The sequence below is a fragment of the Lasiosphaeria miniovina genome (genome assembly GCF_030549165.1).
Source record: "Lasiosphaeria miniovina strain SMH2392-1A chromosome Unknown B0T26scaffold_9, whole genome shotgun sequence".
NCBI classification, from domain to species: Eukaryota; Fungi; Ascomycota; class Sordariomycetes; order Sordariales; family Lasiosphaeriaceae; genus Lasiosphaeria; species Lasiosphaeria miniovina.
In genome coordinates this window covers 456,792-482,192 of record NW_026848228.1, presented here as the reverse complement: position 1 = coordinate 482,192, position 25,401 = coordinate 456,792, and the positions used below count along the sequence as shown (strand labels likewise).

Genomic DNA, 25,401 nt, shown 5'->3' with positions numbered 1-25,401 from the left:
CCTCAGAACTTGATGAGAACAAGACTATCGTTACTGTTAATTACAGAAAGGATTTATTGGAATCATTAATTACATCTAAAATGGATTACTCCGGTCTTCCCGACCCTCCTTCGGAAGCTCAGGAGTAGCAGAGCTGGTCTGCGCAACCGGGCTGAAACAGTGATGGGGGCCAAATGAGGAATCCAAAATGCAATAGCGCCCCCCTGAACAGCCAACGAATCCACTCGCGCCTCCATCACGCGCCGCGCATTGCAAAAGAACGAGGTGAGAATCAGCTAACAACACCTTTATCGTAGCTAAATTTAGGACATGCCCAATGCGGCGCTCGCATTTGGGTGGTGTGTACGGAGCTCCGCTCGTTCCTTCATTGCGTTCTTCTTGGTTCATAGTACGAAGGCTGGGGCAAAGGAAAAGGTCACCCTCCACAGTAGCCCAGTTTTGAACTCCCACAGTACGTACAGCTTGCCAGGTGCCGGCCAGGGCCTTAAAATTTGTCTTCTCGTACTGTGAAGCATTGGTTTGTTAACCAGGCAGCTGGCGAATGAAGCTCAAGCAATTATGGAATGTGGCGTCTTGAATCTAGCACTGGAGAGGGTGACCCTTTCTTTTTGCCCCAGCCTTGGTACACAAGGCCAATGATGCCCCAACAGCCTTATGGGTAGCACTAGCCTTACAGCCGCACTTGCCGTATATCGCCGCATCGCTGCGGCAGATATTTCTCGGTCGACCGGCACCGAACGCAACAATCCATTACTACGCCGTGCATCCCTCTCGTCTGCCGGCCGGCGTTGCCTCAGTTGGCCGTGTATTTTGTGACTTACGAATCACGAACCCCATAGCCTGTTTTCCACCCTCGGTCACTCCAATGTCCAACCGAGTCTTGCAGAAACGCAATGACGCGGCCCCTTTGGTATGTCCCCTGCGCCACCTGCGGCTATTTTAGGAACTGAATCGTCGGGTCCGGCCGGCACGCGTTGGGTGTTAAGTTGAAAGAGAAACAGGACTTGCCTCAACGTGCCTCGCCGGCTGCCGTAGTTGCCATGACTGTGCCAGTTTCGTGTCTGCCAGCTCTCTCTATGGTATCCTCTTTTCTGACCAAGTCTACACGGAATTGCCCAATGTGCGAAGCTCAGGCGTTCTGTCTCAGACCCGAGAGACAGAAACACAAGTGACCTGAGCATGGCGTGTTCATGGCCGCGGTTGGTGCCATCACCATGGCTGTGCCAAACTTGGTGGATTCCCCGGTTGGCCCTGTTGACCTAGTGTGTGCCGAATCCAACACCATCCAAGAGTGTCAGAGGGTCACCGGTCATTCATGGCGTAGTGATCCGCTGGTAAATAGGTCGTGGTTCACAGGTCTTGTCCAGAAATGAACTCTTTGTCGACACACATCCACCCAGCTTTCTTCATCAGTTCATTGCATCATCAGATCATCCCAGTCGCTAGCCGACCAAGCCAACTTTTATAATCCGTCGATCCGTCGATATTCTCAGTCTTTCTCCATTTCCGCTTCCAATTCTGTTGCTGTATCCCTTTTTCATTGTTGATTACCAAAATGGCACCAAAGGATCCTCTAACTCTCACATTAAGCGATATCAGGCTGACATGGAAGGGAAGCAAGCCTGCCAGACCTGATGCTGGCGGCAACATGGTTGCCGACATGGAGAGAATTGCTAAAGCCGAGGCACTGAGGGTTGGCTATGATGAGGTCGAAATTAGGTGCGTCAAGATAGTGTGGCCTGCGACTTCTCAAGGCAAGGAAAATTAGGGATACTAATATCTCGAGACTTTCAGGGGCCCTCCACACGCCGGCACCTCCAGAACCAATCCCGTGACTAAACAGAAGGAATGGATTGATGATATCTGGCATTTGACTGTCGGGTTCAAGTCAACGTATTTTGGAGCCCTTGACCCGGGTTACAAACGAAGCGCCCACCTCAATCTAAGCCTACATCACAAGACTACCAATATCACAATTGATATTGACCATGTCAAAACCCTCAAAGACCTTTCCGCCTTGGACGGAGCTCTCGAGCTCAAAAGTTATCCCAACTATCAACATACAGCAGTATCAGATAACCCGCTTCCCAAAGATGCTCGGAGGGCTGGATACGATAACACCAAGCCCTTTGGTGAGCAGAAGAAATGAGTCCAACCGGGTCTACGAAGAACTCGCCGCCGGGTTCCAGTCACGGCAACTAAACTGTTAAACAACCTTGCCTGTTATAGTTATTCGTCCATCTCGGGTGGAATCGCCATGCCGTGTAACAAGTTCCACGGAGCAATTGATTACAGGCCTGGAATGTGGTGAGCATACCGTCTGGGGCAATGCGGTCGGGAACTGTGTTCTTTCTGCGGACATAGAAGTGGACTTTGGTGTTTGCTTTCAGCGCTGGCGCTGCTGGTTGGCTGGGACTGTCATGGCTCTGGGGGCCTTGATGTATTCTTGGATAGATTTAGTGTATTGTGCATCTGGTTATGCTTTAAGACATGGAAGACATTCTTCAAGTTATGGGCCTGCCTAGGTAACACTCACTGTGGAGACGACCGGGGAAGTAGTTCCTGAAAGATAAGAGCTAAAATATGTCGATATTAATCAGTAAGAGCTGAGACAAGACAGTCTTTCAGCAATTCCTTCTTTATAACTTTACAACGAGACTTTTATAATCTTTGAAAAAAGGACTTCTATTGTTAGCTTTTATCGCAAACGTGCTGGCCGATTAAGTTTGATACTAGGATGCGGCTTGAGTCTTCCTAGTGTAGGTGTTATCGGGTATTAAATGCATTGTTGTGCCGACCCTTGACGACTCCAGGCCGCAAAGGGTGTGGAGTAGAGCGAGCGGTCGGCATGTGATTCGCTAGCTGTGGCCGAATCTGAGAACCTTTCATGTGGGACTTGAGCGTGTTTCCGCCGGGTGTTGACTTTTTTCATTTTTCGCGATCAAGTTCAACCCCCGTACCGCAAACAAGCATTTGCCGCGGTACAGCAAACTTGAAATAATCGAACAGAACGGTCTCTCCTTAGCTACTTCTGCCCAGCTGACACAGCGACCTAAGTCATGACGGCAAACAAGCCAGCCGACCCAGGCAGAAGGGAAGAGATCGTCCTCCGGCAAGGACTTTCCCGGAAGGCAGGCTATTTAAATCACCGGGAATATTAGAAGGAGCGCAGCGCTGACACTGGGTTAATACAGGACCTACACGACGAAAACCTCCGGAAGTTTCTTTGGGACCAGGTCCACCCGAAGCCGAAACTTCAGTTCCGCCAGAACCGCTACGAAAACTGTGTGCCGTGGGAAACAACCACTGAGACTTTCTTGCAGCAAACCGAGCCCCATGAACATAGCTACCCCGACTGGGTTGGCGGCACCTACATTGCCATCGTTTCCGTATTGCAGCAGTGGCAGCACCAACAGACAAGCCAGCAGTCTCGCGATAATGAGATATTGATCCTACTCACTCTCTACCTCGACTTCACTAAAGGCGTACAACAGATGGTGCGATGGACAATTGACACGAGCCACTCCAGGACAAAAAAAATACCATCCCCCACCCCCCACCCGATCACCCCTTTTACACCAAAACACTATATCTTTGAACAACGACTATGCAGTTAATTTTGAAGCTATCCGTATACCAAATATATCAAAATGTAGCTAATTACATGCTTAATTATAATAGCTAGCCGGAATTTGCGTTACACGGCCAGATCGGGTCAGTCTTACCGGCAAAACCTCTTCATCTTCTTCATCTTCGTCATCCTCTTCATCTTCAATCTCTTCGGGTTGCGGCTCTGCTTCAGCCTCAATTTGGGGCTCTGCGGGAAGCTCACCGCCTTGTAAAATAGTACCCAAATCCATAAATCGCTTATTTGGATTGGGAATTTTGCGTCGTTTTTTCGGCTTCAGCCTTTCCAGCTCAGCCTCAAGCACCTCTATGCGAGTCTGCTTGATAATAAGCTCCATTTGAAGCTTTTCAACGGCCCGAGCCGCTTTCTCAAATTTCCATCTTGTACCTGGACTGCTTCCTTTGCCCAAATCCTTGACCTGACGCCCTGTAGTCGGGGTGTTAGGGGTCCCGGTAAGTACCGGGGGATCGGGGGTCTTTTCTTTGTCTTGCTGTATTTCTGGGTGCCTCAGGGCTTTCTGCCTACTAGTAGGCCAGTTACCAGTCGTTCGGAATGATGATTTGATGGTCTTTTCCGTGAATGCTTCCTCCCTAGCAACTTTATAGCAGCGAATAAAGTTGATCTTGTCCACTGGTGCTGAGTCAGTTAGACTCGCCAATTTAGCCAGCTCACGTCTATAGTAAGCCTTGGCCGCATTGAACGGTCCGTTGTCAAGCGGCTGTATGCCGTGAGAGCTGTGGGCCGGAAGAAAGCATAGATATACGTTGTTCAGGAAGCACATCGTCATAAACTCATCCTATATATATACTATGAGATAACTGGGCCAAAGAGGGTACGGGACTTGTCTCTTACAGTTGTGTGGCTACCGTGGCCATCGAGAATAATAAGCCGGGCTTCAAAGGGGTATTCCAGTAGGGCGTCAGTTTGTGGAAGAAATATGTCCTCAAGCCACCTGATCGCTATTTGGTTGTCAGACCACCCCTTTTCAGTGGTAACGAAGCGCCAGGGCGCAATTTTCTCCATCTCCTGCTCAAACCAAGAGGTCTGAAGGTCTTTTCCTTTAAAAACAATGCCCGGATTAAGTAGAGTACCCGTAGCACCGATGCATTCAATCATAGTGGACCAGCCGCGGCCTTGGTCGCTTTTTAGGAAGGTTTTCTTCGTCTCTGAGGTCCCTAGGACCAATGAATCAAGCCCTATATAGCATTAACATAGGAAGAGACAATAGGCGTTGTTTTCTTACCAAAGCCCGCCATAATACCGGCCTTATCGACATTGAAGGTAAGCCGAGGACTGATCCAGCCGTATTCTTTCTCCCTGATGTCAAAATACCAGTTGACAGCCTTAGGAGTAAAGCCGTTGAAGCGAGATGCTTCCATTCTTTTGCCTACTTTGCTTTGAATAGCGGGATTACGGGCTTTAAAGCCAGTAATCTAGTTCTTTCCAATAGGCTCTACATCGCCTACTGATTTGCAGAGCCTTTCAGCCATGCTAGAAACCTGTGAATAGGAAGGCGCATAGCCGAGGCTCTCTTGCTTGATGATCCACTCCACGAGCCGCTTTTCTTGAGGCTCTGTAAGCCTAGGGGGTGTTTGAACGCTCTCTTCTTTGGCCGGGATGCCGTTGAGCCGGTTGTTCAGTGTTGTGTACGGTACGCCGTGCTTTTGAGCAGCCTGACGAATAGAAAGCTTGTTATCCGTTACATCTAGGTAGACATTCGCCATGTCGTCTTCGGTGTAGGTAGGCATTGTGGCAGTACAATATAATACACACTCATAGGTAGGGACAAGAGAACACAAGGAAGTTAAATTACGGTTCATTTGCGAGGCGCCAAAGAGATTTGTAGGGCCCATGGGCTGACAAATCCATATTAAGCTTAAAATATATGCATGCAGCTAACCAAATCCGTCATTGGCTTGTGAATAGCTTCATAATTGACTACGTAGTCGTTGTTCAAAGATATAGTGTTTTGGTGTAAAAGGGGTGATCGGGTGGGGGGTGGGGGATGGTAATTCTCATTTTGAATATAAACGGTGCTCTACATGGTTTCATGACGGTAGCCGATTGCAACCGTAAGAAAAAAACGGAAGTCATGGACTGGTGTCCCAAAACTGGGATCAGTTTGGGCATAGCAATTATAGCCGGGACATCCCTGTGACTCAGCTCAGCTCAGGGTGATGCTCAGCGCGCCTCAGCTCCTGCTCAGGTTTCAAGCCTAATACGGATTTGGCCAAAAATGTTGTCGGGGGTGACTATAGAGGTAGGTAGTTAGCCGGGTATTATTATAAGCTCTAATTAAGGCATGCTACAAATTCCCTCAACTACCTATACATTTTCTTGCCAGATGGCACATTTCGTCACAGCTCTAATCAGGACGCCATATTACTTTTTCAGGCATAATTGCATATGTTTTCTCTCATGGGTCTTGTAGCTCTGTCAGTACCTTCACTCAAGTTAGGTAAATTGGAAAGCTCGTTACAAAAGGCAAAGAAAGATACGGGATTACAAAATGAATAGGTGGGTAATTTTATTTGACACAACCGACGAGGTAAATCACCCCTAATTTTGTAAGAGTCTACCATTTTCGTACAGCACCCCTGAAAGTAACTACAGTGCCCTTGCCCTCTCTCACCGCACCTTGAACACGTAAAAAGCGCCGCCCGTGCCGCCCTTATACCCGGTGCCGAGAAACAGGTAGCTGTCCTGGATAGCGACGCCGCCCTGCTAGGCGCCGGGAATGGGGTACTCGAAGACGACGCAGCTGGTGGCCTTGTCGAGGGCGACTAGGGCGCTGGGGCCAGGCGGCGAGAAGCCGGCGGTGCCCGTGACGCCAACAACGATGACGTCGCCGACGACGGTGGGCATGCTGACCGAGTAGTTGGCGCCGGGCGCGGGCGTCTGCCACAGCAACGAGCCGTTTCGGGCCGACGCGGCGCCCCACAGGCTGTTGTTAGTCGACTGCGTGCCGGCGGACAGAGGGTGAAGTTCTGCGGCGAGCCGAGCGCGCCGCACGCCAGCGACCACGCGTCGAGTTTATTGAGCCGGCGCACCCAGTTGGCACAGCCCGTGTACATGTCGAGCGCGAACACGGACTCCTGCTGATATACGACGGCAGGCAGCTGGGGTCGTCGGACTGAGAGCACGGCACGTAGACGAGCGGGATCGAGTAAATATTGCCCGTGGCGAAGATGACCTGCTTGCGCCGGGCGTCGACGGGCGGCTGGCTGCCCCAGATGCCGGCGCCCGACCACCGGCCGCCCGTGCCGTTGGCCGCGGCCAAGTTTGTGGGGATGGTCGTCACGTTCCACACGGCCGTAAGCTGCCCCCCGCGGCCCCCAACAAGCCGTCTCACACGGTACATAGTAAGGTAGACAATGCGGCAGGCACGGCGGCAGGCACGGCGGCAGGCATGGCGGTAAACAGCTCTTTGATTAGGTTTCTTGGGCTGCTTAGAACGGAACCAAATAGCAACCCATCTCGTCCGTCTGGCTCGTGTAACAGCAATACCAATTTTTCGATACTGCGAGGTTGCATCGACCGCATTGGGCCAGAACCGGCGGTCAGGATAGTCGACATGCTGTTGCCTTATCAATAACCAACGTGATGTTACTGTCGCGCAATCAGCAAAGCTCACTTTCCGTGCAACAGCGACTACAACCTTACTCTCTCCTGGACCCCATTTGCCAAGTTAGCAGTTTTGTCTGTTTTTGCCGAATGCCTGGCACACTCACCTATTTCTCTGCAACCCACCTATCCTGATATCGTATGCCTGTCACTTTCACCTTCATGTACACCGTTATATTGAGCTAACAAGGTGCTGGAAGCTTTTTCCATAATTACTGGTCAGCTTCCTAATCACAATCACGCACCTTCAAGGAGAGAGCGGCTACAAGGTTCGTGGGCCGCTATGGCTAATAAGGTAATTACCACCCCACGCTTCCAATGATACATGCGACTGCATCAATGACCGACACACGCACCTGGATGGAAATTTGGTGGCGCCAGCCTTTCTGGAACCTCGTCATGGTTGCAACAGCCATGGCAAGCTTCTTGGTTAGTGTTGTATTGTGAGCTCATACGCCTTTGCTGGGGTCTTGCGAGTTGGCCAATTAGTGTGGTTGGTAACGGTTCCGCAAGATAACCAGCTCTAGCTGCCGCTAGGAAGCATTCTCTCTCAATTGCATCACGGCTGGCCAGTTGACTAAGCGAGGCGCAAGACGGGCGACGTAGAGGCGGGCAACTTTGATCGCATCACCGCCGAGTTCACGCCCGAGTTTAGGGGATTAGTGAATCTGATAACGACATTGAGGGGGATACTGTTCCCCACAAGAGAAGGGAAGCTGTGGACTGGGACGGATATGACGGTCGCGGGGACAAACTCATTGTAATGCTGGTACAGTTGAGATCTTCGCCCCATCGCCTGTTCCGAGGTTATTGTCTGCATCTCAAACAGCAAGATGGAAGCCACGCTTCTGTGCTGCTCCCTCTTGTTCCTGCCTCATTCATCAACGGCGGGAAGAACTTACCGTGCATGGGGGGATGGGCCCCGACATCGAGCCATCTACAGCTGCACTTTCCCAAACAGGTAGACATGGAATCATAGCTCGCAACTGCCTCGCTTAGGTGCACGCTAATGCTAACTAACGCCGATTGCATTTCCACTGCTCGCCCCTCCAAAAAACAAAAGAATCTGGGAGTCGAGTTTCTAGTCAAGCTCCCATTCACCAACATTCCACCTTTATCGGCCCACCTAATTAGAACCGCCTCAAAAATGCCGCTGCAGACTCTCTACAATGAACCTACTCAGCCTCAAATTCCACAACAAAGCATCTCCAAGCAGTCTTTTACCCAAGGGTCAAGAGAAAAGACGGCGCCTCAGGCTCCAACGGCACCGACAGCTGCCACAGCAACCACAGCTTACGCAACTTACACGTCTCCCACAACCCAAGCAGCTCCCACAGCCCAAGCAGCTGCCACAGCCCCCGCGGCACCCACGGAACCCACAGCTCACACAGATTACGCGTCTCCCACATCTTACCCAGCCCCCGCTGCCCCCACGGTTCCCACCGCATCTGCAGCTCCTGTAGCTCTCGCAGTCGAGCCGCCAGTCCGCCCTCGATCCCCACCCTCCCCCAACCGCGCGAGCATCTCGACAGCCATCCGCAGGGGCAAAATCACCTTCAATCTTGTCAACTTCCCGCAGCCGGACCTTGACGTGCTAGGCCTGGTGATCAACAACAACTGGCCAACAGGCGTAGAAAATACACCGACGAGCGGCACCCCGCCAGAGGACAGCCGCAGCCGCTCGGTCAGCGTCAGGGCCAGGGGCGGAAATGGCGTGCTATATCGCCCGTCGCTCTTCGACACCATGACGCGCGACTTTATCCGTCTGCAGTTTCAAATCGTGCGTGCGTTGTACGACCGCGGCTGGATCTTCCAACACATACTAGCGCGGCCGACGCACTCGCCCATCGTGGCGGCTGAGTTGGATTTTCAGCGTGTCGGTGAGTTTTTCTTCCTTCCTTTTTGTAATTCCTCTTGTTTTAGACACTGCGGACTGCCTGGATAACAAGACGTGATCAATAACTAATAACTACACAGACGGGCAAAACTGGATCTTTGCCCGCTTCGAGGAGCACCCCGTCCTATGCGAGTGGTTCAGCCTATCGATGCACTGCCCGCGCGAGCTGGTAATCGTCGGCGACTTCCCACAGGATCTGCGTGCTGCCGTCCTGGCCCGCGTCGGCCCCCACCGGTTCCAACACGGCGTCCGCGGCTTCTACCCCGGCTCCGGGATGGTGGTGCATGAAGAGAAGGAAGACGAGGCCGTGCTGAAGATGTTGGGCGTTCTGGATCAGTTTGGCTACACGGTGTACACGAGCTTCTCCACCTGGCCCGTCTCCATCATTGTCAACCGGCCCATAGTGCGTGGTGGCAATGGTGCACCCAGTAGCTCGGGGTCTAGTCCTTCGAGATCCAACAGCTCGGAAAATAATGAAGCACGTCAGGATGCGAATAGCGGTCAAAGGGGGCAGGAAGCGTGATGCTGCCACTGGAAGGCTTCAAATTGGGTAGGCCGAACAAACCTATGTCTGAAAGCAGTTTACTCTGTCAGTCTTTCAATATCATAAATCCCTGCTACTTGTAATTTTTCCCCTGTCCTCAACTGTGTGACCGTGTTAAGAATACTGTTGGAACAACGCGCTAGTCAGCCAGAGGTGGCGGTGGTGGCGCAGGAGCCCTGGATTTGCATATAAGTGGCCGCAGGCCACTTCCACCTTCTGTCTTCTACTAAACACACAGACAACAATGACCATCACTTGAACCACCAGCTTTCGGCGTGCAGCACGCCCTGTTGTTTCCAGTACCGGTACCTAGTGATTCCAACAAATACCGAGTGAAATGAACAGACGTAATAAGCTTCATAACATAGCACGAGGACCCACATCTTAACAAGAAGAGCCACCATTGGCTACAATAATAACCTCTTTCGTCTGATTCCTGTTTCTCCACAGATTTCAGACCACTGTACAGGACAGGGACTGACATGACTTTCCTTGATGGTTACTTTGCTCGCTCTCCGCAAATTGAAATTCAAATACCACTCAACCAACAAAGACCGACTATATTTAAGCGCGATCGCCTACTTAAGATTTGGCATGTTAAGAATATTGGCGATTACCTACATAACTTGTGGATTATTCATACTGGCAAGGGCACCCACCCACCTACCATCTTATCTGACCGTCCCCCGGATGAATTGTTACTTTGTTCAGTGTCTTTCATTCGAGCTGATTTCTCGTCAGGCAGTTTGAACAACATCTTTTCACATTCCTATATAATTAGACACCCGAATTTCAAAACAATCATGGACACGGAGGCAGCCAGCATCCCCCTTGGGACAGTTTGCGTTGCGCCTGAGCATCCTGAACTCTCACACCAGAACGACATGTTCGACATACTCGACGGCATCGTAGAACACGTCCCCCTCACTCTCATGGCCGCCATCGCTTCCTCCATCTCCCCCGGCCCCACCCCTCTCTCCGAATCCGGAGCCCCCGACAGCCCGCGCCCTCATCGACACAAGCGAGCAAAACGGCTCCAGCAGCCCCGCAGCGTCTCTCCGGCGGCGCACATAGTCGAGCGGCGTGCAGCCGGCGGCGTCGCGAGCGGAGGCGTCGATAATGCCGCCGGGGTCGACATGCTGCGCCAGCACCTCGAGGGTTCTGAGATCTGACGCCCGTGCCGCGAGATGCCATAGTGTCTTGCCGTCGGGCATGCGGCGGGCGCCGGCTCCGGGGTCCGCGGCGACGAGCAGCGGAATCGTCTCGCCCGCATTGAGCACCACGGCATCGAGCAGCGCGTTATACCCCCACTCGTCAGTTCCATCCAGGTCCAGCTCTGAGCCTGGCCGCCCCTCAGCTCTTGTTCCCCTCCTAGCCAGCAGCGTCTCGAGGTTGGAGCGCCTGCGCGCTGGGTCGATGCCGTGGCTGGCGTGCATGACTACGTTCTCGCCGTAGGCGTTGCGCGCGGACATATCGGCTCCCGCATCGAGCAGCAGGTTAATGGCGGGCGGGTCGGCGCCCTTGCAGGCGTTGTGTAGCGGTGAAGCACCGAAGCGGTCACGGGCTTCGAGCCACGCACCAAAGGCCAGCAGAGACGCCATGCTGGCCGTGTCACCGCGCCCGGCGGCAATGTGCAATGGCGTCTTTCCGTAGTAGTCAGGCACGTTAGGATCCGCGCCGTGTGAGAGCAGTGTGCGTACGACGTCGGCTGGCCTGGCCATGTGTAGGGCCCACGCGAGGGCAGTGCGGCGGCATGAGTCAACGGCGTTGATGTCGTTTTCGTCCTCGTCATAGGGTGAGATGGGCCTCAGGCTGCGAGCGGCGAGAACGTCGGCAACTGACACTGGCGAGAGACCGAGGACGGCTTTGTGTAGGGGATTGAAATTAGGCATTTCGAGCTGGATGATGGGGTCATAGTAGCGTGGTTGGCTGACGGTGGAGAGCTGTACGTAGTCATAGACGATGGCGCTGGGGAGCATGAGCGAATCGATGCAGGAGCAGGTGGTAAAGTACTCAACGACGTCGCGGGGGTCCCAGGCTGTGGAAGGGAGTTGCTGAGCGCCTTGGTCGAGAAGGAGCTGGGCGGCTTCGGTTTGGCCGTACGCGATGGCAAGGTCGATCGTCGTTAGGCCATACGGCGCCACAATGTCCATGGCCGATCCGCGGTTCTGAGACAGGAGGCTCTGTATTTTCTCGAGCTTGCCGTCGCGGATGGCCATCATGAATTCGGAGTCCGGCCGCGTGATCCGGGGGAAGGAGAGGGCCGTGTGGATGCGCGGCGCATATCCCAAGAGAAGCGCCAGACCGCCGCCACCTAAGAGCCAGCGCGGGCCGTAGTATGTGACGGACCAGCTCGTCGTGTCTTTTTGGCACACATCGATATGGCAAGCTAGAGCTCTGTCGCCGCCGGAGCGGGTGCATGTTATGATCACGGCCCCGAGGGCGCCCCGGGCAATGTGAAAGCGCCTGGTCGTCCGGACTTGGCAGTGGCATCTTAAACTTGACCGGAAGGGGCCGGGCTTAGCTGCGTTATCACTCTGGGCATGCACCTGTTGGCAGACAATCCCGGTTTCAATCGAGATCGGAGGTGCCGGGATGCATTCCACTGTCAACTCTCTAGGTAGAGTGAGAATCAAGGTCAGGGATGCAATCTCGTCCCGGAGCTTTTGTCTCAACGCTTCGACATCGCGCTTCTTGAGGAGCCACTTGAGTCGAGCTCGGGCTCCGAGATTCGCAGCTTTAGTAGTGTCATCGTCGACACGACATGCAAACAAAGCACCCTCAACCTTGTCCAGCGTGTCACGACAGTCGCCGAGGCTGTCTAGAATTGCTCGCTCGCGTATGGCTGATGGTGGGAAAGCGGTTATGGCCTCGGATACAATATCAAGAAGGGACCGAAGGCGGACAATCTCAGCCGACAGGGCGTGAATCTCGCTTGGTGCGCCGCGATAGCGACGGATACTGGAGCTGGCCTGGATTAGTCTGTCGGCCAGCTGTGCCAGAGCAATGGTGCTACTTATTATGGTGAGAGGATCCATTGTGTTGACCTGGGGTCGAGACTGTGTAGAGTGCTATCGTGAGCCGTGAGGTGGAGCGATAAGCAAAAGACGCTCATAATTAGGTACCAGTCTCCCTCCCGGAGACTTTGGTTTTGCCTTGGTTGCCTGCAAGCTGGGGGGAGCCTAGCGCAGCGCCTGCCGCCGCAGCCTCACATAAAATGCCGTTCCGATTCAGATAAGAGTGTGAGACAGTGACGTGGTTAGCACCGCCTCCACAACGCTCAATCCGATGAGGATGCGGGGGAGGGGCCCAGAAAGAACACTGTGCAGCCAGTGAGTGAGCACTGAGCACCTCCCTCTGGAAGAGTCGGCCTCGTACTTCAACAACGTGAGCCCTTATACGTTGAGTCGCTAGGTGCTACCTGACACTCGTCTCAAGACTGAAAAGCCCAAAAGCTCTAGTGCTATACCGCATTAATCTGACTATCCTGACAACGTTTATCATCCTAATACCCGTCTCAAGAGCGCCGACAATGCCCGGTCGGAACGCTTCAATACCTCGCGTTAGGTGGCTTCCGTGCCAGGTCATGCGTATTGAGGCGTGCCAAGGTAGCCTGCCTGAAGAGCGTGGGCCCGGCATTTTGTGTCCTCCAGCAATTGGTTCCGGATTTGGACTTTGGGGTTTTCACTTGAGAGCGTCTTCTGGCACCGTCAAATCCGTTCCTTGCACCGTAGGTACATAGGCCGCCAAGCTTTACAGCTCACCGCCCATGAAAATACCACATTTTACAGCCAAAATTACCACATTCGCTGGCTGCCCCGCTCCAAGCGCTGGCAACGCAGTTGCATCGCAATTGCACGTCGCCGCCGTCGCCAATGTCAACACACTTCCGAATGTGGTAATTCCAGCTCAGGACCGTAGATTCGCTCAAATCGTTCAAATCTGCAGTAAAAAGCGAAGCTGACTTCGTTGTATTCGCTTACATAACAGGGCCAAAAATGCAATAAAAAACTGCAGGCCTGTATATACTACTCACAACCGATGCAGCTGACTGCATTACTGATCCATACTTTCCAATGCCCGGGCAGTCGGGCGAGGGACCCTTCCACTGCGTGTGGGCTTTTCAACACGCCCTGCAGTAACTGCAGAGGCTGCAGGGCGTGTTGAAGCCCGCGATGCCGTGTTGCCCCGACCACCCCGGGTTCCTGTGCAGAGGAGGATGATTCTCATGAATAGTATGCTCAGGGCGAAGCTCAAAGGTCCATTTACGGCCGTTGGCAACAAGGGCTTTGGCTATGCCCTGCCAAGGGCAGTCTCTGCGATCGGTGGTGGACTTGTTCGTTGTGCCCCGGGCCGCCCGGACTTCGCCCCGGTCGCAACAGAATTCCACTCTTGTTGGACCAAAGTCTTTGACGTGGTTGTTACATCGTGCCTTTGAAGTCCTGAATAACGCAGAAGCGGCCCATTCATTCAAATTATCGATTAGATCGTTGAGAGTGTCGTACTTCGTAGTGAAAAGCTTGTACCCGGGAGGCGGGTTTGACAGTGGTTGCGGCGCAGCTTCATCGACGGCATCGACGGCATCCTCCGGATCGCTTAGATCGTTAAAATCGCGATCAAAATCGCTCAGGTCTTCGAGGGCGGGCATTTCTATCGCTAGTTAGCACTACGCGACGAAGTAAACAATGAAGAAATGAAGCTATACCGATGCATCGATTGAATATGCTGCCGACGATGTTTTTTGGTGGTTGCGTAAGGTCGGTTATAGTGGAAAAGTAAGGGCCGGCTTACGTTGTGGTAAAAAGTGGTAAATTACTGCCCGGCAGAATCCTGGATGTATTGGTGGGCGGGAGGTGTGGGCAGGGTTAGGGTTATGTATGGTGGATTACGGTGCAAGGAACGAAATTGACGGTGCCAGAAGACGCTCTCTTTAACTTAATAGTGCGCACCTATCAGCAAGACAGCCCTGCCTCAAATACTTGCAATCCAAGAACTGAGTCACCTAGGTTCCAGAATCCGGTCGTTTCTATGCCCTCAAACCCAGGCGAGGCTCCATGTCCCCACTCGCCTTAGCAAAGCCAGATTTCACTCACGGCTCGATACACAAGGATATGCTTATCCTTTGGCATCCCCTGGACACCCACGACATTGGAATCCTCGCCACAAATGGTGGCCAGTGGCTCACCGCGCTTGAGCTCGGGATTAAAGCATGGGCAAGCTACTTCCCACTCTTCCATCACATCCTCAGAGGCGTGACCCTGGCTAGTGCGTCGCAGGACCATAGGCAGTTCAGATCCCAGGAGGATCCAGACGTGGTCCCCAACGGCGACCGAGTCCTTGATCGTCGTGACGAACTGGCCGGCTGTGGTGAAGGCCATGCCGTCGAGCCGGCTCGCGTCCGCTATGCGGTGGGCCACGTGCTTTAGCACGGGGTCCATGACATCGCCGGGGTCAAACCTGCCGCGACAAAAGTCCGGCCCGAGCGCGGCAAACTCGGAGCAGCCATCGGCAATGTCGTGTAGGGCCTTGAGCACTTCGGCCTCGCTTTTTAGAAACTTGGGTAGAAGCTCACTCGCTCGGGCGGCAATAAGGCCCTGGATAACGAGACGAAACAAATCATCCTTTGTGGTGGAGTCTGTCTCTATTGTTTCAAGTGCCTTTTGACAAAAGTCATCGAGGTTCTTCACTGTCGTGCCGAGATGGTCGACCCTCCAGCTGCTTGACTCGTGGTAGACTTGGGCAATCGCAGCGACGCGCAGTCCATGGACCTTGAGGACTCCGGGTGGAGGCGGTAGTTTTTGATTGCGGAGGATCGGAATGCGGCAGTCTGCACGAGTTCCTGGGTGGGAGGTTATATAGCGGCCGGTCATAGTGTCCCAGTTGGGAACCCAGGACGGCCTGTCAGGGTCTGTGGCCGTGGAAGGCGAGGAGTCGGATGCGGGAGGCCGTGAGGCATGCTGGAGGAAATCCAGGTTTCCCGATGTCTTGATGTGCGCGAGGGTCGTGTCCATATACACGGCGCCGACGCTTTTTTTATAGTCGATGGTCAACCCGTTGCGGAGGAGGTCGTCACCGTCGTTAGATAGCGACAACATACCATAGACTCGGTCGCGGGGATTGGTGACTTCCAAGATCAAGCCTGTGACCAGGTTTTGAATCAGGGGGACGCGAGGCCGAGTGCGGAGAAAGCCCAGCATCTTTACTTGGGAGAAGACGTCAAAGTCAAGGTGCAGCTTTGCCCAGCCGCTCTTGTACTGAAGATCACGGTTGGCAATGTCCATGAGCAATGCTAGGAAGCTGTCGACGCAGCGTCCATCAATCTCCAGGTTTGGAACAACAAAGACGTGGGTCCGGGCGAAGAAAAGCTCCTGCTGGACCCACAGACGGTTCCAATATGGATCGGTGAAGAAGCCCTTGAGAGGCAGCCAGAATTCGGGGTCGTTGCCGAGGTCGCCGACAGTGGTATTCTCGTAAGGAAAGTTCACGAGCCCCTGGACGGCCGGACTAGATAGATCGACATCACTATCCATCCACACGCGCACCTTGTCCGCATTCTTGTAGATGTGGCCCATGAGGGCAACCTGCTGCTGCCGTTCGGGGATGTCATTCTGGTTGATGCATATGGCATCGATCCAGATCAGGCGCTCCTGGTCCGGCAGTCGCAGGGCACTGAGGCATTTGGCCAAGTGCTTTGTGACGAAGAAGGCCGAACCGTTGATGTGTATGACGGACGTGAACCGCGGCTCGCCCCAGACATAGGACAGCGCGTCGTATACAGGTGCGCTGCCGTCCAGGAGGGGGTGGGTGGTCAAGGAGGCCTTGACGGGCGAGTCTGGCGGTCCCGGGCCCAGATGAAGGAGCCGAAACTCGCTGTTTTCAGACGCGAGAGGGGAGTATACCGCCGCGTTCACGCTCAGGATCTTCGTGTTGTCGGCAAACCGCCCAAACACGCGCCACGCGGTATTGGCGACGCGAACCATGGCGATAGTTGGAGTCGTTGAGTCTAATTAAAAGGATCGGAATTTGAAGAGGTCCAACATTTCAATTTTAATTGGAACTCTAGGCACCAGGCCAGCTTTCCGGCCAAAACCTGCACTTTTGCGGCGTGCGGGGAAGGCGGTCTTGAATCCTTCCTGCCATTTCAGGAGTTGAGGCCAGGCCCAGCAGCCCAATCCGCGGATCGCCAGATGTGGACCCACCCAGCTAGACTCAGCTGTGGATAATATTTGAAAAGAGAAGGGAAATACAAACCACACAGACTAAGGAATATCTAGTCAAGGTTACCAATTCAAGGTTTATTTGAATGAAATTGAATGCAACACGACGTCCCTTTCAGTAAATTTTAGCAGTTGGTATTCAATTATTCAGTAAAATAAGAGCGCGACATGCGCTCTCGAACAGCCCCGGGGGTGCGGCTATTAACTGAGAGCCCCCTGAGCAGTCAAGCCACAGTCACGCAATTGAGACATGAGGCGCGTGGCTGTGGTGAGGCTTTCTGCGTAAAAGACGCAGAGACGGCTTTTTTGACGCGGAGAGGGTTGAGACTTGAGATCGAGTTACATTGAGTGGTTCAGTCAAAGGCCTAGTTAACTGAGTCAAGGCTCGTGAATGTGATGGTTTATTGAGACTTCTCCTTTATTCGGACTTCCCGTCTTGATGACTGATCTGGTTCTTGAATCTCGATGGCTGGGGTTCGTCCAGAGTACATTAACCGGGGGGGTCGACAATGGGACAGTTTAGATGCAAAAGTGAGGGCAGCCCATCGACAGTGGGCTCACTTGGAGGTATTTGTGGGGGCAATTCGATGGATCATTAATAGTTATTGTAATCAAGTCATGCGATATCGTTCCGTCATCGACATTGCATCTCGACGCCAATCCCGGCTCGGCAGGATGATGGCGTTGACGCTGACTGAACAAGACGTCCGAACCAAACCACTGTCTGGATATTATGCGCGCATACACTCATTCACGACTTCGCAAGTCATTGACCTGCCTTCGTACTCGTACATGCACTTGCATCTGGGCCCCCTTCGGGTTCCATCTCCACTGCCGGCGACTCCTGGTGGTCTTGGTGTGTGACCGTGTCCCCCGCCCTGGCCAAGGCCTCCCGACAAACTCGCAGCTGTTCCTCTGCCTCTTCGGCCCGTCTTGTGGCATCCTCGTTTTCCTTCTTCAGTCTCCTGATGTAGCCAACCGCCAACTCGACCACGTCCACCTTGCTGGCTGAGGCCCCACCACCTCCAGCATCCATGAAGGTGGACTTTGACACTTCGCCGGGCAGCAGCGGCCGTGGGTGTGACGTGGTGCTGCTCGGGTCTTGCGGCATGAGCTTCTGGATCTCACGTATCGCCACTGTTAGCCGGTTCCGCCGGCTCTTCTCAGACAGCTTGTGGGCGATACGTTTGCAGAGGAGCTTCGTCGAGGGATCGTCAGAAAAAAATGCGGTGTCGGCTGTTGCTGAGGCGGCGACGGCTTGGCTACTTTCCGAAGACTGAGGAGACAAGGGCGATTGCTGGGAAACTTGGGCTTGGACTTGGTAATGATTTAGTCCTGAAGTTTGGGAACGCCTATTTGTGTGTGCGGTAGCGGCGGCGGCGTGCTGGGTATTTCCCGCAGTCGACAGCCTAGACGGTTTCGCCACTTTCGGCATGCTCTGCCTCCTGAGCTTTTGGGCCGGCGGCCATGATGATTGTCGGTACCAGATGCTTTCGAGGCTATCGTTGAGGCTCGGTATCGAGTCGGAGTCGTCCTCGATCTTGATGACCTCTGAATGTGTAGCCGCCCAAGACAGATCCCCGGCCTGATCAGCTGCCGCCTGGAGCATGTCCCAGTCGACCTGGTCGGGCAGTATCGGGGTGTCGAGAAAGACGGCGCAGTTGGTTACCGGATGTAGAGAGGTTGTCCCTGCATTGTGCTATACGGCATTAGGCTCCAGCAACCGGGCTAGACGTCTTTCTGGATCACTCACGAGGGAATGCTGATGGAGCACTGGCTGCCCTTGCTCCAGCCAGCTCTGCGACCAGAAGCTGGAAATTCCATGTCCAGAGTCCAGCATATCAAAGCTCGGCGCGACGGGTTGCGCGTGGCCGGTAACGTCGTTAGGGAGGTGAATCGTGCTGTCGGGCTCGGGGGAGCCTGTCGGGCTGTCCAAGTATCTCTCGGGGAACGCGAGATCTCCTCTAGCAGCGCTGCTACTGCTACTTGTGAATCGGTTAGCAGCAGCCACAGGATGCATCGTTGAGATTGCCAACACAGCCCTGCGGCTGCGAGAGGTCCGACCTCTGCTGTCTGGCAAACAGGTTTTTAAAAATCGAGAAGTATGGACAGAGTCACGGAGAGAGACTACGGCGTCAATCAGACATGCGAGAGGCGACGTCTTGCACTCTTTGACAGCTCGGCGAACTTGGGCTTCATCACGCGGCCGACGGTCACCTCGAAGCAGAAGCACACCATTCTCGGAGTTTGGCAGATCATCATCAGCGCAAAAACAAAAGGGACAAGAGTCTAGGCTCTCCAGGCCCCCGCTTCCGGTCCGGCTCAGGCCCAAGGGCTTTCCGGGTTGCGGGTGTGCGGCGCCTACCTACAGCAAGATAGTCTCTCCCTCTCGTTTCGATTCATGCCCAGGAGGAGCCTTACTGAATTCCGAAAGCACGAGAGCGAGAAAAAGAAAGCAACAGCCGTGCCCCAACAAGCCAAGGTGGGGGTGCAAAGCTCCTCACGTAACTACAACGTAAAAAGAGGTGAAGTCGGCGGCTGTGATAGGGTGGTCCGTCAAAGGTCGCCGACTCTCTCGGGGGTCTAAAACGATTGTTGGACTCAGATCGCGTCAAAAGGCGTGATTGCACCATTGCTCAAAGCACCCTAGTCGGAGCCGCTAGTGGTTTGCCTCAGTCGTTGTAATTGTGAGCTCGGCAAATAGGCGACAGATGTGGTCACGCCTGCATTTTAAGAAGAAATTATGCACCAAGTGGCTTGGGACATGCATTGTCACCTACATGAAAAAGTCCGCAGTGATATTGACGAAGGATCCAACCCTGCAAATTCACGGAAGTCATGATGCCGGAGAAAGACAATTCCAGAGCGCTGGGAAGTACCCCACAATCTCCTAGGTTCACATGTAGCTGAGGTCCCCGACTCCCTACGAAGCTCAGCAGGCCAGCAGTCCGGGGACGCAGGCGAGATTTCCAGCCCGTTCAGCTGTACCAGCAGCACGGAGCTGACAGTTATGAACGGCGGGCGCATGGGCTCGCTTATCTGCAGGTGGAGATTTCTCTTGTATTTGGGCTGAGCCGCTTGGACGATGATGTGGTGGATGAAAAAAGGCGCTCCAAGGGGGAAAGGTTACCTAAGTTAATTATCAACAGGCCGGCCCCAAGATCTCATTTGCTTCTTGACCATCGCAATAATGTAGAGGCCTGTGGCTCGATTTGTCTCGTTCGTTTCAAGGCATGTCACGTCAAGATCGAAGTCCAAAGGCATCTCTTTCTGTGCCGCCGCACGGCCATCATTGACACTGACATCAGACGGCATGTCATCCTGAGAGCCGGCAACAATCAAACGATCGGCACCCAGCCGTCGAGATCGACGTGCTAAGAGTCTGGGCCTTTGTCAGAGCCCTGCACATTCCTTGGGGGGAGAAACCGTGGTCTTTGCAACATCGCGGGGTTGAGATGGTGAATGGTGACGGGTGAGGCTGAACGTGATCAAAGACACGCCAGTTTGTGATTTTCTAGCGAAAAGTCATTAGCGAGCGTCAGCGCCTCGAACGAGGATCCGTTGCCGAAACGGGGTTCACCGCTTCGACATAGCTTCCGTTAGATTTTCGATCATCCTTAGTGGGCCAGAGAGATTCCGCGGCAGTGAGAGGGTGGGGAGACTGGAAGCTCGAAGGAGCTGCTGGGGGGCCACATGCTGAGTGAGAATTGGGGGGTAGTTGATGGCGCGAGACGTCCCTGGATATTGCGTGATCGAGCGAGCGGGCGGGGCGAGCCTTTTATACGCGCCGAGTGGGCCAGAGCGACATGGGATCCGTTGCGGCCCCACTCACATTTGGGGAAACGTCCATTTGGGGAAATGGGGAGACGGGCAACGGCTTCGAGTCTTGGACAGCATCAAAAACCGTGAAAGCAATCCATTGACTTGTCTGTTCCAAAGATCTGCGGAGGGAGAGCAGGTACGAAGTGCCTTACTAAAAATTAATGGGCAATGAAAGACGTCTGGCAAAAAGCTTGTTGAAAATTACTGGGCTGCACTGGGTGCGTATGGCGCCTGCCTCGGCCGTTAACAAGTCGCTCACACTCCCAAAGGTCAAAAAGGGAAGAGCGACTTGTCGGACTCAGCCAGCAGTGGAACTTGGCATGGCAGGCAGGTGACACACTCACTGGATTGCTCTTTCTGTAAGCTCTCTTCTGCCCAGGATTTGCCCAGAAACCGCCCAGAGAATGCCCAGCAACTGCTTGGAGCAGCCAAGAGAGAAGCGACGCGCACGAGAGTGGTGGCGTTGTGCCCGTTTCCCAGTCGTCCAATTGACCGACCTCTTCAACTGACTTAAGCCGCCTCTGTCGACAAACAAGCTTCCGCGAGGCCTTGGTCCGCCGTGGCAGCAGGGCATGTCGGGACGCCCAGAGATCGATCGCATCGCGGCTGATGAGTCGTTGACGTCTGCCCAGACATCGAACGTTCTTTTGTCCCTTTCGAGATCGAAGTCGATGTCGACAGAAGTTAGAGCTCAATGCATGTTTCGAAGCCTTCCAAAGGGACGGAAAAGGTCCCGGTGCTTTGCTGTCTACCCTTGATTGGTACCTCACGACGCGGCGCTAAACCTCATCTGGCGCATGCACAGCGACGCCAACGAATCAAGGACGACTGGAGTTGGAACCCAGATTGGACGGGTATCAGGGATCGCAAAGGGCCATCCATGTCCATGGCCGGCCGGCTGCCTTTGTGGCAGGCAGGATGATGCGAAAGCTCGTCAACGCAACCACTTATCTCTGACGAATTGCGTCCAGATCCCTGCCTACTTTGAGGGCTGTCAGCAAAATGACAATCTTGGAACTTTGGAAGTTGCTGCACGAAACGGAACGCAAACTCGCAGACTCTTGACGGTCGAAGCTCTCCATGGACTAGCCCGTTCGTTTACCCCTCCTCGAGGTTCCTCCCGCTAGCTCCAAGACCATCCACAACGCCATTGTTGTAGCTGCGTAGAATGCAGCCCGCTAACAAGATCAACCCGCGGCAGTAGTCTTCTACTGTATGTTTGGATACCTGTGTACCCATACGCAAACGAACGGGCACAATAAAACCCGCCTTTCGCCGCTGCCGTCACATTTGCCCCCCGGATAGGGCTTCTGGCCCGCACAAGGGAGGTAACATTGCATGCCCGACATCAGCAGGGGCATGGGAAGTGGACATGGCATGGATATCGGCATGGGCGAAGAAGGTGCGGGCTCTTACATGCAGTGGAGCAGTGCAGTGCTGGAACCTGGCGCGCAACCCGCAACCTGCATCCCGCACTTCGAACCCGATCCCCAGCTCGCCAGCCAGCTTGAACAAGCCGAATCTCAGCCCCTCGCCGCACCCGTACACAGCTTGGTGGGTTCTCTCTGCATTCTTGTGTGTCATCGCACCCGACCAGATGGCTGGGAGGATCAGCAGCAGAGCAGTAATCCCGCGAAGCTGGGCACGCGAGGGAAAGGAAGAGGTAGCACCCCCAACCTAGCTTGAGCTTGTTATCGGTCTGGGGTCTGGGAAAGCCCCCTCCCTGGTTTGCCACCACCTCCAGTTGGCCGCCAGCTCCATGCCTGGGTGGCTTGACTAGCTGCACTTTCTCGCTGCAGCAGACAAAGATGAGGCCGGTCCTGACGAGCACGCCTTCGCTGCCAGTGCACCGTCTTGGAAATAGCTCTCGCTACCCAGCTGGCCCCCGTTGGCAGGGTCCGTTGCTGCAGTGGACCGTGGACATACATGTATATATAAAGCCTGCGTGCGGAGAATGTCCTACCTCTGCCGACCCACGTTCCTCCTAAGCTCCGCCCTCAAACACGTCCCCAGCAAACATGGCTCCAAGTCCGCTGGCTGACCGCGTCAAGCGATTCTTCGGAATCGACCCCGAGCTGCGCCTCGACGACTCGTCGTACTACGAAGATGGGTCCTACGTCGAGCATGAACCCTCCGTGAGGGCCTGGCTGTTCTGGCTCCTCCCCACAGGCCCTCGTGTCAAGGCCTACCTCTATGAGCTCTTTCCCTTCGTCGGCTGGATTTTCCACTACAACTTTACATGGCTCCTAGGTGATTTTATCGCCGGTGAGTTTCCAAGTCGCATGTGCATGTTTGTGTTATTGCTGACGGTCCCTCCGCGCAGGTGTCACGGTCGGCTTCGTTGTCGTGCCCCAGGGTATGGCATACGCCCAACTGGCCCAGCTGCCTCCCGAGTATGGCCTTTACACGTCCTTTGTCGGCTTCTTGTTGTACTGGGCGTTTGCAACGTCCAAGGACATCACCATTGGTGTAAGTTTTTCTAGTCGCCAACGCGCCCAGGGTCAAGCTGACACGGCCCCTCAGACCGTTGCCGTCATGTCTCAAATCGTGGGAGGCATTGTCATCTCCACCAAGGCAGCCTACCCCGATCTACAGGGCCCGGACATCGCGCGAAGTCTAGCTCTGGTCTCTGGTCTTATCTTGTTCGCCCTGGGTATTTTCAGATTGGGCTACATCGTCGAATTGATCTCCCTGACCGCCATTGCCTCCTTCATGACTGGGTCCGCCCTCAACATTGCCGCAGGCCAGGTGCCCAACCTGCTGGGTATTACCTCTACATATGTCAACACGCGTGACCCGACGTACCTGGTTATCATCAACACGCTCAAGAGTCTGCCAAGGTCCAAGCTGGATGCTGCCATGGGCCTGACGGCCTTGTTTGCACTCTACTTCATCCGCTGGTTCTGTAGCTTCATGGGCAAGAGGCAGCCAAGCTGGGCCAGAACTTGGTTCTTCATCTCGACGCTCCGCATGGCATTCGTCGTCATTCTCTACATCCTCGTTGCCTGGGGAGTCAACAGGGGTATTTCGAACTCTGCCAATGCCAAGTTCAGGATCTTGGGAACTGTCCCAAGCGGTAAGCGACTCTGCGCGCGCCCGCACCGCTTGCCCAAGGTTCGGTAATTAACTGACAAACTTTACAGGCTTCCAACATACTGGCGCTCCTCGTTTTGATACCTACATGCTGAACGCTCTCGCACCAAACATTCCCACCACCATCATCGTCCTTCTCATTGAGCACATTGCCATTTCAAAGTCGTTCGGTCGGGTCAATAATTACATCATCAACCCGTCTCAGGAGCTCGTGGCCATCGGCTTCTCTAACATCTTTGGGCCCTTCCTCGGGGGATACCCGGCCACGGGATCGTTCTCGCGTACAGCCATCAAGGCCAAGGCTGGAGTGCGGACGCCGTTAGCTGGCATCTTTACCGCCGTTGTCGTCCTCCTTGCCCTGTATGCGCTGACTTCCGTCTTCTTCTACATCCCCCAGGCTGCCTTAGCTGCCATCATCATCCACGCTGTCGGCGATCTCATCACACCTCCAAAGGAGGTCTACAAGTTCTGGCTGGCCTCCCCCATCGAGGTTGTCATCTTCTTTGCTGGTGTACTCGTCTCCGTCTTCACGACGATCGATAATGGTATCTATACTACGGTATCCGTATCTATGGCCTTATACCTCTTCCGAGCGGCCAAGAGCCCGGGAAGGTTCCTTGGAAAGGTGAATGTCTCCTCGACCCCCCGAGACACGGTTCGTGGGGCCACGAGCGTCACTCGAGATGAGGTTGATGGCGCGAAGTCACATCCTGGCTTCGTCCCCCTCGACAGGACCGACCTATCAAATCCCGAGGTTGAGATCAAGTCTCCATATCCCGGTGTCTTCATCTACCGCTTCGGCGAGGGCCTTAGCTATCTCAACTGTGCGCGTCATCTTGACAACTTGACGGTTAGCATCTACAAGCAAACCCGCAAGACCGAGTTTAGCAAGTACACCAAGCTAGGCGTAAGTGGCTGACCTTGTCTGGCGGCGTGCATTCCGTTGTTGTTCTTTGTTCGTCCATGCTAATTCTGTGTGACAGGACCGTCCATGGAATGATCCCGGCCCGCGTCGCGGCGCTGACCCTAACCACGACGAGATTTCCAGCCGCCCAACACTCCGCGCCGTCATTCTCGACTTCACCGGTGTCAACCATCTCGATGTCACATCTATACAGGCACTCGTCGATATTCGCAACCAATTCAATCGGTACGCCAAACCCGACAAGGTCGAATGGCACTTTGCCTCGGTCAGCAACAAGTGGTCTAAACGGGCCCTTGTGGGATCTGGATTCGGCTTGGACACGGAATATTCCGAGAAGTCGGGCAAATCGGGCTCTGGTCCTCTGATCGCCGTCGCAGATGCTGGCCCTGGCGACAGCGTCGTCAATGTGACACCCAAGCCCAAAGACATTGAGGCGGGCGAGATTACCGCTGTGGTTTCTGAGAAGTCGGCTGGCGGCCGGTTGGTTCCCCTGTATGGCATCAACAGGCCCTTCTTCCACATTGATGTCGAGACGGCCCTGAAGAGTACCCTCCATAATCTGGAGGGCAAGTTCTCCGATTCCAACTAGGTTTTTGTCTCAGTTCGGCGTAGCAAAGTCCATGTTGCTCTTTAATATACCTCTGTCTTTGT

At 54.2% G+C, this 25,401-nt stretch overlaps 8 protein-coding genes across 8 annotated transcripts; 3 read left to right on the top strand and 5 right to left on the bottom strand.

Moving 5' to 3' along the window:
• Window positions 1-1,555: 1,555 nt before the first annotated feature.
• On the top strand, window positions 1,556-3,842 carry B0T26DRAFT_757712 (uncharacterized protein; the record flags this gene model as incomplete). Its single annotated transcript, XM_060446291.1, has 3 exons — window positions 1,556-1,708; window positions 3,195-3,497; window positions 3,720-3,842. 3 exons carry the CDS (start codon window positions 1,556-1,558, stop codon window positions 3,840-3,842), a joined length of 579 nt encoding a protein of 192 aa, XP_060289383.1.
• Window positions 3,843-6,352: 2,510 nt separating this feature from the next.
• B0T26DRAFT_757710 (uncharacterized protein) lies at window positions 6,353-6,989 on the bottom strand (the record flags this gene model as incomplete). Its single annotated transcript, XM_060446290.1, has 2 exons — window positions 6,353-6,615; window positions 6,722-6,989. The coding sequence occupies 2 exons, from the start codon at window positions 6,987-6,989 to the stop codon at window positions 6,353-6,355; spliced, it is 531 nt and encodes a 176-aa protein (XP_060289382.1).
• Window positions 6,990-8,586: 1,597 nt separating this feature from the next.
• On the top strand, window positions 8,587-9,768 carry B0T26DRAFT_734361 (uncharacterized protein). Its single transcript, XM_060443192.1, has 2 exons — window positions 8,587-9,132; window positions 9,230-9,768. The coding sequence occupies exons 1-2, from the start codon at window positions 8,997-8,999 to the stop codon at window positions 9,670-9,672; spliced, it is 579 nt and encodes a 192-aa protein (XP_060289381.1). The 5' UTR covers window positions 8,587-8,996; the 3' UTR covers window positions 9,673-9,768.
• Window positions 9,769-11,156: 1,388 nt separating this feature from the next.
• Window positions 11,157-11,423, bottom strand: B0T26DRAFT_606532 (ankyrin repeat-containing domain protein; the record flags this gene model as incomplete). The annotated part of the gene is made up of 1 exon (XM_060435827.1): window positions 11,157-11,423. A coding segment is annotated over one exon (267 nt), but the record flags the coding sequence as incomplete, so codon positions are not given.
• A 3,186-nt stretch (window positions 11,424-14,609) lies between these two features.
• B0T26DRAFT_734354 (heterokaryon incompatibility protein-domain-containing protein) lies at window positions 14,610-16,792 on the bottom strand. The gene has a single exon (XM_060443191.1). It carries the CDS (start codon window positions 16,671-16,673, stop codon window positions 14,763-14,765), a length of 1,911 nt encoding a protein of 636 aa, XP_060289379.1. The 5' UTR covers window positions 16,674-16,792; the 3' UTR covers window positions 14,610-14,762.
• An 806-nt stretch (window positions 16,793-17,598) lies between these two features.
• Window positions 17,599-19,345, bottom strand: B0T26DRAFT_734353 (uncharacterized protein). The gene is made up of 2 exons (XM_060443190.1): window positions 18,664-19,345; window positions 17,599-18,609 (listed from the first exon to the last, which is right to left on the bottom strand). Exons 1-2 carry the CDS (start codon window positions 18,928-18,930, stop codon window positions 17,677-17,679), a joined length of 1,200 nt encoding a protein of 399 aa, XP_060289378.1. The 5' UTR covers window positions 18,931-19,345; the 3' UTR covers window positions 17,599-17,676.
• Window positions 19,346-19,448: 103 nt separating this feature from the next.
• B0T26DRAFT_734352 (uncharacterized protein) lies at window positions 19,449-20,652 on the bottom strand. The gene has a single exon (XM_060443189.1). The coding sequence runs from the start codon at window positions 19,935-19,937 to the stop codon at window positions 19,683-19,685; it is 255 nt and encodes an 84-aa protein (XP_060289377.1). The 5' UTR covers window positions 19,938-20,652; the 3' UTR covers window positions 19,449-19,682.
• Window positions 20,653-22,750: 2,098 nt separating this feature from the next.
• On the top strand, window positions 22,751-25,339 carry B0T26DRAFT_757705 (sulfate transporter family-domain-containing protein; the record flags this gene model as incomplete). The annotated part of the gene is made up of 5 exons (XM_060446289.1): window positions 22,751-22,997; window positions 23,056-23,201; window positions 23,256-23,808; window positions 23,876-24,732; window positions 24,809-25,339. 5 exons carry the CDS (start codon window positions 22,751-22,753, stop codon window positions 25,337-25,339), a joined length of 2,334 nt encoding a protein of 777 aa, XP_060289376.1.
• Between the last annotated feature and the right edge of the window lie 62 nt (window positions 25,340-25,401).

Bases quoted from the DNA above. Each gene is read 5' to 3' on its own strand.
- B0T26DRAFT_734361 (XM_060443192.1), top strand. From the start codon at position 8,997: ATGACGCGCGACTTTATCCGTCTGCAGTTTCAAATCGTGCGTGCGTTG. The intron at 9,133-9,229 runs GTGAGTTTTTCT...ATAACTACACAG, and splicing joins GTTGGATTTTCAGCGTGTCG to ACGGGCAAAACTGGATCTTT.
- B0T26DRAFT_734354 (XM_060443191.1), bottom strand. From the start codon at position 16,673: ATGGTTCGCGTCGCCAATACCGCGTGGCGCGTGTTTGGGCGGTTTGCC.
- B0T26DRAFT_734353 (XM_060443190.1), bottom strand. From the start codon at position 18,930: ATGCATCCTGTGGCTGCTGCTAACCGATTCACAAGTAGCAGTAGCAGC. The intron at 18,610-18,663 runs GTGAGTGATCCA...AATGCCGTATAG, and splicing joins TGCTCCATCAGCATTCCCTC to CACAATGCAGGGACAACCTC.
- B0T26DRAFT_734352 (XM_060443189.1), bottom strand. From the start codon at position 19,937: ATGCGCCCGCCGTTCATAACTGTCAGCTCCGTGCTGCTGGTACAGCTG.